Source organism: Mus caroli, unplaced genomic scaffold (genome assembly GCF_978045245.1).
Source record: "Mus caroli unplaced genomic scaffold, Mus_caroli_1 scaffold_6, whole genome shotgun sequence".
Classification (NCBI taxonomy): domain Eukaryota; kingdom Metazoa; phylum Chordata; class Mammalia; order Rodentia; family Muridae; genus Mus; species Mus caroli.
The window spans coordinates 112,659,015-112,672,037 of NW_028227261.1; the positions used below are offsets into that span (position 1 = coordinate 112,659,015).

General features: G+C 48.5%; 1 protein-coding gene and 1 long non-coding RNA gene across 2 annotated transcripts in view; one reads left to right on the forward strand and one right to left on the reverse strand.

Moving 5' to 3' along the window:
- The window catches only part of LOC147004374 (uncharacterized), a 158,992-nt gene that overhangs the window by 99,584 nt on the left and 46,385 nt on the right, over window positions 1-13,023 (reverse strand). The window lies entirely within an intron of this gene.
- LOC147004377 (C-C motif chemokine 19) lies at window positions 10,117-12,165 on the forward strand. The gene is made up of 4 exons (XM_085838476.1): window positions 10,117-10,404; window positions 11,390-11,522; window positions 11,741-11,834; window positions 11,923-12,165. Exons 1-4 carry the CDS (start codon window positions 10,344-10,346, stop codon window positions 11,959-11,961), a joined length of 327 nt encoding a protein of 108 aa, XP_085694602.1. The 5' UTR covers window positions 10,117-10,343; the 3' UTR covers window positions 11,962-12,165.

Here is a 13,023-nt window from a genome sequence, read left to right on the forward strand (position 1 = left end):
GGCCCCTCTTTCAATTCTCCCTGTTCTGGTACAAGGATTTGGTCAGACTAGGATGCATGAAGACAATGCAGGTTCCTTGGTGAGTAGGAAGCCAAGCTGAGCTAAACCCCGCTGAGGAATCCTAACCTGGGACAACCTTCCCAGGACTCATCCTGAACCAGGATGCCTTACAAAGGCAACTTGGCTTAGCCGAATCTGAACTGAGTGAGGTGGCAGTCCACAGGCTCCACGCAGAGAATCGGAAACATTTCAAACCTACCTGATCTGCCCACCTCCACCCCCACCCCCCACCCCGCCCCACCCACGCCCTTGCTCTAAGTGAAATCTAAACCAATGGCTGGGTGTGGATGACTGAAAGCAGCTAATATGTTAGAAGAAGAATCTTTAGATCGGTTTGCATAAGATCATCGGGGGAGGCCACCAATACTGTCTTCACACTGGGGAGACTGAAAACCAGCCGGCTGCTCAGTGGACCAGGTTGGGTGCTTCTGCAGCCTCTGGCTGGCAATGAGGGGCGGGGGATTCCTAGAGAGCCGCCATACTGGAGGATGCCTGAAGAAGCTGAGTTATTTGGCCACAGGAAAATATGGCAGCAATAAGACAGATAACCCAGCAGTGTGTCACATAGGCAAGTGGTCCTCTTCAGATCTGGCCCACCGACAGAAGACGCCATCCTGCCCACAGGTAGAGTGGGTCTTTTCGGTTTGATAGGTCTGACCAAGAAAACCTCTCATAGGTATACACAGAGGCTTATCTCAAAGTAGATTCCACATCCAGTCAATATGAACTGTCACTCACAGTGCCTGTGTCCTTTCCCTCTCTGACAACAGTGGTCAGTTTCTTCTCACCCCTACTCGCCCCCTCCTTCCCTGATTCCTCTTTACCTCTCTAATTGTATGTGGGCATTTGCACATGTGTATGTGGGTGTGTGTCACTTGTATATGTGTGTGTGGAAGCCAGAAGCCAATTGTGTGTGTGTGTGTGTGTATGTGTGTGTGTGTGTGTGTGTGTGTGTGTAAGAGAGACAGAGAAACAGAGACAGAGTGTGTAAGGACTCGGGGAAGCTAGAAGAGGCTGTCAGGTACCCCAGATCTGGAGTTACAGACAGTTGTGATCCAACTAATGTGAGTGCTGAGAACTGAACTCCAGTCCTCTATATCAGCAGCAAACGTTCATAACCATTAAGCTACCATCTTATTTTCTAAAACAGGATCTCCCACTAACCCTGCAATTTACTGACTAGGCTAGGCTGACTAGCTAGCAAGCACAAGAGGATTCACCTGTCTCTGCCTTCCCAGTGCTGGGCCTACGGCACCGTACCTGGCTTTTGCGTGGGAGCGAGGTGTGCAAACATATGTCTTTGTGCGGGTACAGCAAGCACTTTCCCAGCTGCATCATCTCACGAGCTCCCCCCACCCCTGGTCTTCTAATGTTGGCAAGGCTCAAGACTTGGAACTTAGGACCTCTTCTACCTACGCTCCCTCTCTTAGTGATCTCATTGTCTTCAGGCCTTAAATACCACCCGTACACTTCCAAATATGTATCTTCAGATAGCATCTTTCCCCTGAACTCCAGGCATGCCAGCTACCTACTTAACATTCCCATTTATGTATCCAGGGTGCAGCTTCAATGCAACCAATCAGAACTGAGCTCCTGGACCCCCACAAACCCACTTTCTTCCAGCCCTCCATATCTCCATAACTGTCCCATCCACTGACTTCTTCTTGCCTCTGCTTTCTCTCACATCCTCTACTGAGCCCCAGCCCACTGGCTCTACAATCTTTCCAGATCTGAACACGTCTCAGTAGCTCCAAACACTGCCTGTGTCCTCTGAATTACTGCAATAGCCTTCATCCACAACTCCTTGCTCCACACTCCTTTGGTTTAGTCTACATTTAACAGCTATATGGAATCTTTTAAACATTAAGTCAGATATGTCAGCGTTCTGCTCGTCCGGATAAGGGCTCAAGACACTCAGTGAAGTAGACACCTACAGTGGCTGACAGACGTGCACTGTCATTTCTTATTGTCTGTGTCCTATGCTCTGCTCTTTTGGACTCTAGGCTGTTCCTCACATTCTTGCTTCTTGGCCTTCGAATCTGTTGTTTTCTAACAAGAATGTTTCTCTCAGGTCTCTGTGTGGCTCTTTCTTTCTTCCTCTCTTTCTTCCTCTCTCTCTCTCTCTCTCTCTCTCTCTCTCTCTCTCTCTCTCTCTCTCTCTCTCTCTTCTTTTTCTCTTCCTTTGTGTCAACTCTCTGTTTTTATATCACTAAAGACTCCTCTGACTGCCTGATTTAAAATAACACACACCTTGTACCCCTACCACTTTTGCCTTTGAGGGGATGGGGAGTGAGGTCTCACCATGCAGCCCTGGCTGCCCAGGAACTAGGTACCCTTGGCTCTTCCTACTGGGATTAAAGTGCTGGGATTAAAAGCATGTGTCACCACATCTTGCCTCTTGCCTTCTTTTTAAAAATAATTTAAAGTTTTATTTGAATGTCTGCATTATGTGTATGTGTATGCATGTGAAGTTACCTAGGGAAGCCAGAAGAGGGAGTCAGAGCCCCCGGAGCTGGAGTTATAGGCAGTTGTAAGCCACCTGATGCATGTGTTGGGCCCAGACTTCTGGTCCTCTGGGAGAACAGCAAGTGCTCTTAACTGCTGGGCCATCCCTCCTGTTACCCACTCTTGACTTCTCTATTTTTCTTTGTGGCAGTTGTTGCCATCTGACTGTAGATTTTGTTGTTTGCTTATTGTCTGTCTCCTTCACTGAAATAGAAACTCTGCAACAACAGGAAGTTTCTGCTTTGTTAGCTACTGTCCCCCAGTGTTGGGGACAGCCGGGCATAGAGGAGGACTCAATCCATACTCACTAATGAGTGTGATGCAGATGTGACACAGATGCCCTCCCGGTACACTGTTTCCTCATTATTGCACTCTTTCCTGCTGATTCTTGGGATCATTCCCAACAGGCTCTCAAGGCAGAGGGTAACAAAATAATTGAAAGTCGCATGAGCTTTGCACTATACTGTTGTGTGACTAGGGCCTTGGCAAGAGGCAAAAGCAAACTCAAAAAGGCTTAGTAAGAAGAGACGTATGGCTGCATCTTTTACAGAGGTGAGGGCAGCCAGCCACTGCGCATAAACTAGCATAGCTTCAAACTCTGGGCCTTCTCTGCTAGACAAAGTAGACACTAAATGTGCTGCCTGAAAATTCTACGCATTGAAAGGACTTCACGTCTTCATCATCCTGAAGGCCGCTCCTGCACCTGGAGGCAGCCAGTTCCTTCCGGTGCCTGTATATCTTAGAGGCCCACCTGAAAAGGAAGACCATTCACTTCCCCTATTTTTTCAACCCTAGAGAATGTCTCCATGAAGCTTGAGATCAAAGAAAAAAGCAAACCTAACAAATTAAAGGCTAAGCTACCTTCCTGTGCTTTCCTCCTTGACTTCCAAAACATCTAAGGCCTGTTCTCTCACATGTGCATGTCGTGAGCACATCCATTTAGGGGTGGTGCTGTAATATAGACAACACCCTTAGGTCACACAGTCACTGGGGCACTACAGTCCAAGTTTCCTACCAGGGCCCTGGGGCAAAGAGCTGTTTGGTTTGACTTGATTTGTTTGGATTTTGTCAGGCTTGGTTTTTGGTTTTTGCTTGTTTTGCTTGTTTTTTTTTTTTCCCCGCTTGTTTGTGTGTGTGTGTGTGTGTGTGTGTGTGTGAGTGTGTGTGAGTGTGTGTGTGCTTCAGAGGCCAGAAGAGGGCATCAGTTCCCCTGGAGCTTAGGTTACTGGTGGTTGTGAGCCTCCCTGTGTGTTTACAGGGAACCAAAACCAGGTCCTCTGCAACGGCAGCATGCACTCTTGACCAGGAAGCCATCTCTACAGCCCCATTCAGTCTGCTTCTTTCTTTATAGTCCATGAAACCAAGGACCGAGATAGCAGGACTTTAGGTGTCATTGAGAAGAACTAGACAAAGTCATAGCTCTGGCCCTAGGACAAGATGTGACCTCCTGAGCTGATTAAAAGATTGCCAGTGGAAAAATATCCAAACCAGGCTCTAGAAACCCTAAACCTTTTAAGATGGCAAGAGGCTTTCTGATAAAGAACCAAGCAGGTCTTTCAGTCATGCAGATAGGGCCAAGGCCCTTAGGAAAGCTAGTTTATTACAGAGACCTTAGAAAATAGTGTAAGATCTGCCTAGAACATAGATAGGAGCAACAGTGTCTTTGGCCACAGTCTGCTCTCCCCATTGAGCCTATACTCTACTTGGTAATAACCTCTGCCTATCCGCTATTCTCTGTCTGTGTCTCCTGGGACTTCAAGAGAGAGTACGCAGACCAGGTAGAAGGGAAAGTGTCCAACTGAGATCCTGGTGTCAAGTCCCATCCTGTGTGTCACTAGTGATGTTCTGAGTGACTATGACAATTGCGCAACCTCCTGATGTCCTGGGTCCTCTCTCTCCACGCAGAGAGATTATCTGTGTACTCATATATAAAAGCAACCAATCCCAGGATTGGGATCCACTTTGAGGACCTACTTTCTGCAGTCTCTTCTGGTAAAGCTTGCAGTATCCCTGGAGATTCTGACAGAAAATGGGTGGCACACTGTAAGGATCTAGGAAAGTCAAATATTTCCCACTCTCCACTCACAACTCAGAGCTTGCACAACCTCTAATTTCCATATATGGGAGCTCTTCCTACCCCAGGCTGTTGGCTGCAGTGCTGGGTAGGTCTTGCAGCTGCAAACTGACAAAAGGGTCATGGGAACTACTGCATATGTAGACTATTGGTCAGAGGCACAAGCCACAACTGGTGCCTGTGATGGGCATCTAGATGAACCTCATAGCAATTTTTGAGGACTGAGCCCTACGGCTGTTGGAAAGATGCTGTCTTCAATTGAGAGGCCATAGGTGGTGTTGCCAGGGGCAACAGGAGACCACAGCTCAACACAGCCCCTTGTGGAGCGGAAAGTTCCCTTCCCCACAGGGGCTTCCACTCAGGCAAAACTGACACCTGAGTGTACTGCAGGGAATTCCAGGATGGCCGAGTGACGGACGCAATATTAGAACTTAACAAAATGGGAGCTTATTAAGTACTTAGGCAAATGACAGAAATGGAAAAGGCAGAGGTTCTTTTCATATGATAAAGGCTTTCTCACCTAGGTTGAGCATAATTCCAGAGACTAGAGTCCCTGGCAAGAAATAGCCACCAAAGCTTCTAAATCCTTTTTCTCAAGAACTTGAAGAACAGATTTCATGGTAAACAAGTGGTGAGTTTTTAGAAGGGAGTGTTGTCATAGAAGAGGGCTTAAGGGGAAGAAATCAAGTGGCACTCCCATGCAGCAGGAGGGTCACCACTGAGGGCCTTTGTCTAAAGGGTAATGAGACTCTACTGAGTTGAGGCATAGAGAAGTGAGTTGGTTGGTCCAACTGGTCTACCTGGACTCATGGCTGATGCCCATGAACTTCTGCATCCTCCTGACTGGACTGGAGTTTTGGAGACAGCTTCAAAGCCAATGAAATCTCTGATCATGCATAGAATCCAGGCAGCTATACCCATTAAGTTTCTATGCAAAAGGAAAAGAGGGATAATAAGAAACCAGAGCACAGCCAGGCGGTGGTGGTGCACACCTTTAATCCTAGCACTTGGGAGGCAAGAGACAGGCGGATTTCTGAGTTCAAGGCCAGCCTGGTCTACAAAGTGAGTGCCAGAACAGCCAGGGCTATACAGAGAAACCCTGTCTCAAAAAACAAAAAATAAAAAAATAAGACTTTATCTCTAGGCCGGGCATGGTGGCTCACACCTTTAATCCCAGCATTTGGGAGGCAGAGGTGGCAGATTTCTGAGCTTGAGGCCAGCCTGGTCTACAAAGTGAGTTCCAGGACAGCCAGGGCTATACAGAGAAACCCTGTCTAAAAAAACAAAAACAAAAAAATAAAGAAAAAAAGAAACCAGAGCACAAACAGCACCGAACCCCTGTCATTCCTGGCCCCTGACTAAGACAGAACTTCCCATAGAACTAAGGACATTTCTGCCTCCTGGCCAAGACAGAATGAGTTGTGGAGACATGAAGCAGAAGGTACTCATTTTCCAGGTCTCCTGACAAGCTCCTTGCTCCTCTTGTCATCAGAGTAATAATAGAAATGAACAGAACACATTCCAAGGGGTGTGGGATTTTGAAAGTCACTCTTATGTGTCTCTCTAACATGTGTGTGCGTGTGTGCATGTGTATGTGCGTGCTGTGTATGGGTGTGTGGTTTACTATGTGATCCTGTATGGTCCTAATCACATTCTTTAAAAAGATGTAATTTACAACAATGTTCAAAGATTAAGCAAAGCTTAAAATTTAAGTAAAATTGTATGTGCAGCTTTATCTTCTCGAAGAACTTCCTTGTGTAAGTGCAAATGTCAGGGGTACATTTAGATGTTTAGACTTGGGTGTGAGAGAAAAATGCTGACATTAGAACTCAGGGTTACAAACACTCTGACCAAGCTCATTTGTTGCTTTGACACCTCCCCCCCCCCCTCGCTTGAGCCATCATTGGGGCAACACTGTCTCTGCAGGCAATCTTTGCTTTATCAGCTGTGCTGAAGTTTCTTCACTCAGCCAGCAGGACAGGCAAGCTAGATTGTGGGGTAAAGGGCCCTTTCCCTGCTTCACATCCCCTTAGTTTTCTCTATCTTTCCATCCTGCCTCTCATATGGCTGGATTAATTTGCTAGGACAGCCCATAAATCTTAGGAAAACACATTTACTGTTTATGATAACGGATGTTACAAAGAGGTCATAGTTGTTATTCTAATGCTGTGACGGGGCACCATGACCAAGGCAACTCTTATAAAAGAAAGCATTAATTGAGGGCTTGTTTAAAGTTTCAGAGGTATAATCCATAATCAACATGGTGGGGACCATGGCAGCATGCAGGCAGGCATATTGGAACAACAGTTGGGAGCTATATCCTGATCCATAAGCAGAGAGAAACTGTGACATCAAGCCTGGCTCGAGCTTTTGAAACCTCAAAGCCCACTCCCAGGGACACGCTTCCTCCAACAAGGCCACGCCCCCCAATCCCTCTCAAGCAGTGCCACTCCCTGGTGACTAAGCATTCAAATATATGAGCCTATGGTGGTCACTCTTACTCAAACCACCATAGAGGGCTACAGGGAAAGTCTTGCAAGAGACCTTCACAGGTGTGTGAGGCACACAGAGCTTCTGCTCCCTTTCCAGGAAGCCCCACTTTCTCAGCTATTCAGAAACCTAATCTGGTCCTTTTGAAGTTTCACTATGTGGCCATAATTGATGATGTTATGAATTTACCCTGCCTCTGGACTCTCTTGGGTGAAGGGGTCTGGCATTCCAGCCCTTTTATCCCTTCTCAGCATTATAAAAAACTGATACTACAGAGAGTTCAAGGATTTTAGTACATATTTGCTGGTGGAGAGGGGGGACCAGAAAGAACAATTGTTTAAACTATTTTGTTATTATTTATTTGTGTGTGTGTCTGTCTGTCTGTCTATCTGCGGAGGTCAGAGGGAGTGAGATCCTCTGGGGCTGGAGTTAAGCATTGTTCCGATGTGGATGCAAGAATCAAACTCTTCAAAAACAATGCATGCTCTTAACCACCGAGTCCTCTCTCCAGTCCCAAGTTTATACTTCAAAAGATGGTTCACAAAGCTGCATGTGATTGTGCACACCAAGTTCAAGGCCAGCCTGGTCTACATAGAGTGTTCCAGAATAGAGAAGACTACATAGAGAGACCCTGTCTCCAAAAAAAGGTAATAAAATGGATTTTAATAAAACATCCATTTGAGAAGTAGTGAAACCTGGATTTAAAGGCTTTGGTGCAATAACGTAGCAGCGCTGGGTCTGACTACGGTGAGGGTCATTACTTCCCTGGCCACGCATCAGGTGGGCAGTGCCGATTCCCACCTCTGCCGTGTGCTACGTACTCTGTGCTGCGTGCTATGCCCAGTAGATAGTTGGCACGGGCAGGGTGGGCGGGTAGTACCAGCTGTGTGGTTGTGTTCTCTGAGCCTCCTCCTCTGTATGTGTAAAACAAGGATCACAATACAATAAGCACGTGTCAGAAGATGCCTGGGAACATTACACAAAGTATGGTTGGCAGAGGGATTGATCCAGAGCACAGAAGACAATCAGAATGCTATTGTGATTATTATTATTATTATTATGTTTTTTTATTTTTTGTTTTTCGAGACAGGGTTTCTCTGTGTAGCCCTGGCTGTCCTGGAACTCACTTTGTAGACCAGGCTGGCCTCGAACTCAGAAATCCCCCTGCCTCTGCCTCCCGAGTGCTGGTATTAAAGGCATGAGCTACCATGCCCGGCGCTATTGTGATTAACCCGGCGCTATTGTGATTATTATTAATGAATGAAAACTGATAAATGTGAGAACTGTAGGGCCAGCTTAGGAGGTCAAGGCACTCAGTGTCAAGCCTTGTGTCTTAGTTAGGGTTTTACTTCTGTGAAGACACCACGACCAAGGCAACATTTATAAGGATGACGTTTACTTGGGGCTGGCTTGCAGGTTCAGAGGTTCAGTCCATTATCATCAAGGTAGTAACATGGTAGTATCCAGCCATATATGGGCCTGGAGGAGCTGAGAGTTCCATGTCTTGTTCTGAAGGCTGCTAGGATGAGGATATTAAAGCCCATGCCCACAGTGACACACCTACTCCAACAAGGCCTCGCCTCCTAATAGTGCCACTCCCTGAGCCAAACGTGTACAAACTATCACAGCTGGTCACTTGAGCTTGATCCCTGGGACCTCCACAGCGGTAAGAGAGAGCCAACAGCCTCAGAGTTAACCGCTGACCTCCACTCCTGTGCTATGACATGTGCCCACCTCCTCCCAGGCACACACACACACACGAAAAATAACCATAATTTTCAACTATCTTTAAGTCAGGATGTAAGAACACATTGCCTTCCCTGGTGAGAAAGAGGAGACAATGGCTTGAGACATGGCTCTGAGAGTGAAAAGCCTGCTATGAAGCACGAGGATCTGAATTTGGATCCCCAGAACCCACCTTAAAAAGTAGGCACGCAGTGGCACACACCTGTAATCTTCATGCTTGGCGAAGCAGAGACAAAGGGGGAGCCTGAAGCTCACAGCTGGTCACAGCTGGTATTAGCAAGTCAGTGAGCTCCAGGTTCAGTGAGAGACCCTGTCTCCAGAGCTAAGGTGTAGAGTCATGGAAGAGGTCCCTGATATCAACCTCGGGCCTCTGTGTGGCGTGTACACGAATGTGGATGTTCCCATCCGACACACACATACGGAGGACCACAAGTGTGGGTGCAGAGGGCTGGGTGGGTACCCCATATATTAGCTGTTCTTTTGCAGTCTTCTCTTCTGGTTTTTCTCACAAGGATGGGAAATCACTTATTCCTCCCCGATCTGTCAATTCCTTGAAATTTAGGGATTTGTCTCAGAAGGAGCTGGCTAGCCCCTCTCCTTAGAAATCCCCTCTAGGTTCCCAGGACTGAGAGAAGGGAAAGATGGAGGGGGCTGTTCCAGCCCATGCTCCCTCCAGCTGTTCCTCTGACCTAGGCTTTGGATTTGAGAAAATGAACAATGCCTGCAGATGCAGGTAGCTGATTCACAGGGACCTGAGTTGTGGGCTAGGAGCCCTGGGCCCTCTCCTTAGGAACCTTCCCTTCCAGCTCAGCCTGTTCCAAGAGAGGGGCTGGCCCCCAGATGGTGACTTGGAAGGCACTGTGATGACAAGGAGAGGCCATCTAGGCTCTCACGCTTGCTCTGAAGGTACCATGGAGCTGGCTTCAAAACCGGCCTCATCAGAAAGAAGAAAGTGGTGAGGATGTAGAGAAGCCCACTGGGCTCTAACTATCCCAGCTAATGCCACCATCCGGAGGACAACGCAAGCCCTCCCTGGAGCTGACAGGACACAGATTTTCTTTCCCAGACTTTTGCAGTTCTCAGAGCTAAAGCCAAAGAAAGCAGAGGGTGAAGACCTTGGGGGGGGGGAGGAAGGCAAGGTCATGTTTTGCCAGAAAAAAAGGGGGGCAGAGGAGGGTAAAGGGGAAGACCCAGAACAGGCCATCGAGGGGGAACTTTGGGACAGAAAGTGAAAGCTCAAGGCATAAATTGGAGCTGGTGGCAGCCTCAGGAGGCTCAAGCGGGCTCACTCAGGCACACACAAGCTCACTTGCACTTGGCTCCTGAACCCCTTCACGGCCACAGGAGGACATCTGAGCGATTCTCGTCACTCCCCTGTGAACCCGTCGGAGCCTTGGCCTCTCAGAATCTTGCGCACACAGTCTCTCAGGCTCATTCACTCTCTGTAGCCTGCTTCGGATCATCTGCCATGGCCCCCCGTGTGACCCCACTCCTGGCCTTCAGCCTGCTGGTTCTCTGGACCCTCCCAGGTAAGGCTTGGGAGATGACTACGGTAGGGGCCACAGTGACCTGTGGACAATGTGTAGGTCTTAGACTGTTACAATGGTCATGAAGACCCTCCGAGTTCAGTGTCAGTGGATCCAAGGGCTCCTTATGCCTTCTGTGTGTGCCTGTCAATATGAATGTGCCTGTATCCAGGATTCCAATGTGGCTCAGCTCTGTCATATCCTGGGGCTTATAGCTGTGGGCTCCATGTCCTGATACCTCAGCTTCCAGGCAGCAGAAGGAAGGAACAGTGTATCTTCCTTGAGAGACCTAAGGCTATAATTAAGTGGGTGGAGTGTTTGCCTTGCCTACGTGAAACCCTGGTTTCAATTGCACCATGGGGTTGTGGGGGTGAGAGCTTTGCTGTGTATTTGCTTCCGTCTGAGAGAACAAGAAACACTGAAGCCATGCTTAATAACTTGTTCCCCTTTTGGGGGTTGCATTTTAAGGGCTTTGGTTTGGTTTGGTTTGGCTTGGTTTGGTTTGGTTTAGTTTGGTTTAGTTTGGCTTTTGAGAAAGCATCTGTCCATGTGGCCCAGGCTAGCCTCCATCTCCTGGGCTCATGTGATCTTACATCTCAGCTTCCCTCCTGGTAGCTGGGACTCCGGGTACGGCAGCCATCTGCTGTAGACATTCAGAAGCCTGAAGGAGTTTCAGCCGAGGCAAGCCTTCCCTGTCCCAGCATTCTCCTGTCCACTCTCCATTTGCTAAAACATTGTAAAAGCTGAGAAAACCTGGGAAAGGGTGTATGACCAGAGCAGCATTTGGGGTACGTAGAAAAATGGTTATTTACTAAATGGCTTAGAAGACTATAATATGTTCAGCAGCCGACTGAGCCACAGTGGCACTCAAGGCTGAATATCAGGTCCAGCAATCACACACACAGAGATGCTATCAAAGCCACTTAGGGACTGTGGCCTCCCTTCCTCATGGTCTCAGTGTCTTCTCCTCTTCTTTCTCCTATCTCAGCCCCAACTCTGGGGGGTGCTAATGATGCGGAAGACTGCTGCCTGTCTGTGACCCAGCGCCCCATCCCTGGGAACATCGTGAAAGCCTTCCGCTACCTTCTTATTGAAGATGGCTGCAGGGTGCCTGCTGTTGTGTGAGTTGCTCCTGGAAAGAATATCTGGCCCCATCCCCCCCATGAGCCCTTGCTGATGCCACCATGGCTTTAACCCTGAACTCATGGCCGAGCCCAGTTTTCATGGAAGCCCATGAAACAGGTCCCTACAAATAGTCTCCAAGCCTCCGCTCCTTACTCTAGAGCCTTCTAGGAAACTGGGTTCCAGGACTTTTATTCTCTCCAACCTCTGGCTACAGGTTTACCACACTAAGGGGCTATCAGCTCTGTGCACCCCCAGACCAGCCCTGGGTGGAACGCATCATCCGAAGACTGAAGAAGTCTTCTGCCAAGGCAAGCCTGACCCTCCTCAGTCCTGCCTCCACCCTCCCAAACCCCCGAGATTTCAGCTCATGACCCTGCCTCTCCTCCCTCCCCTTAGAACAAAGGCAACAGCACCAGAAGGAGCCCTGTGTCTTGAGTAAAGAGATGTGAATCACTCTGGCCCAGGAAACAAGGACCAGAAGAGAGGACCAGGCCCCCTGATGCTCTGTCCCAGACCTAACCCAGCCAAGTCTGTGCCTAGAGAGTCGATGTGAGTGTGGACAAGAGAGTTTGTGTGGCTAGAACACCGTATCTCCGTAGCTAGACTGCTGTGCTTCCAATAAAGCCGCTTGGTACCGTGGATCTGTCTGTCGGCTGTCTGTTCTCTCTCCCCCCAGGAGGACAGGAATAGGAAAGGAGGGCGTGGAATGGCAGGATATATTTCCACCCTGAGCTCTGAGCAATCTGTTCCCCAGCCTCCACCTGACACCCTGATGCTCCCGGAACCAGCCCCACAGTGAAGGACCTGGCCCAGGTCTCTATGTGCTCCTCACGCTCTATCCAGCCACACAAAGCTTGCATCAGTTTGCAAAGTTCACAAGAAGCCTCAGACTTTTCCATCTTTGCCACCTAGACAGGCGCTTAAGCATCCAGGTGTCTCAGGGACAAGGAGTAGGGGAACTTCAGTGAGGATTAGAGGGTAGGAAGAAGCTCCACTCTCTAGGAGAAGTTCTCGATCCCCCCCACGCTCCCACTCCACCCCACCCTCATCCCCAAGTTGCTCCCTCTAACACTCTTCTCTCTCCTCTGCCCTATTTGCTTCCTTTCTGGGTCTGGATGTTTCCTCCTCCAGGAAATCATCCCTGACTCAGACTGGGTTAGGTAGTTTTGCTTCCTCCCAGATTCCCAAGGCTCTGCACCTCTCCTCCTACATACCACCCACCTACAGCAAACACACAAACACGCACACACACACACACACATAGCACTCATTACAGTAACCTATTTTTGTTAGTTTGTCCTTCTCCCTGGACAAGGGTCATATCTGTGTTGGTTTCCAGCAGATCACCTGGCACAAGATAGGGAATCAATAAAGATTTGCTTAGAGAATGAACAGATACGTGAGAAGGGGATCAGCAGCTGTGGGGATAGCGCCATCTTCTATTCCGTCCATTCTAAATCCATTCTAGACCAGGTTTTCATCTCAGACAGTCTGAGC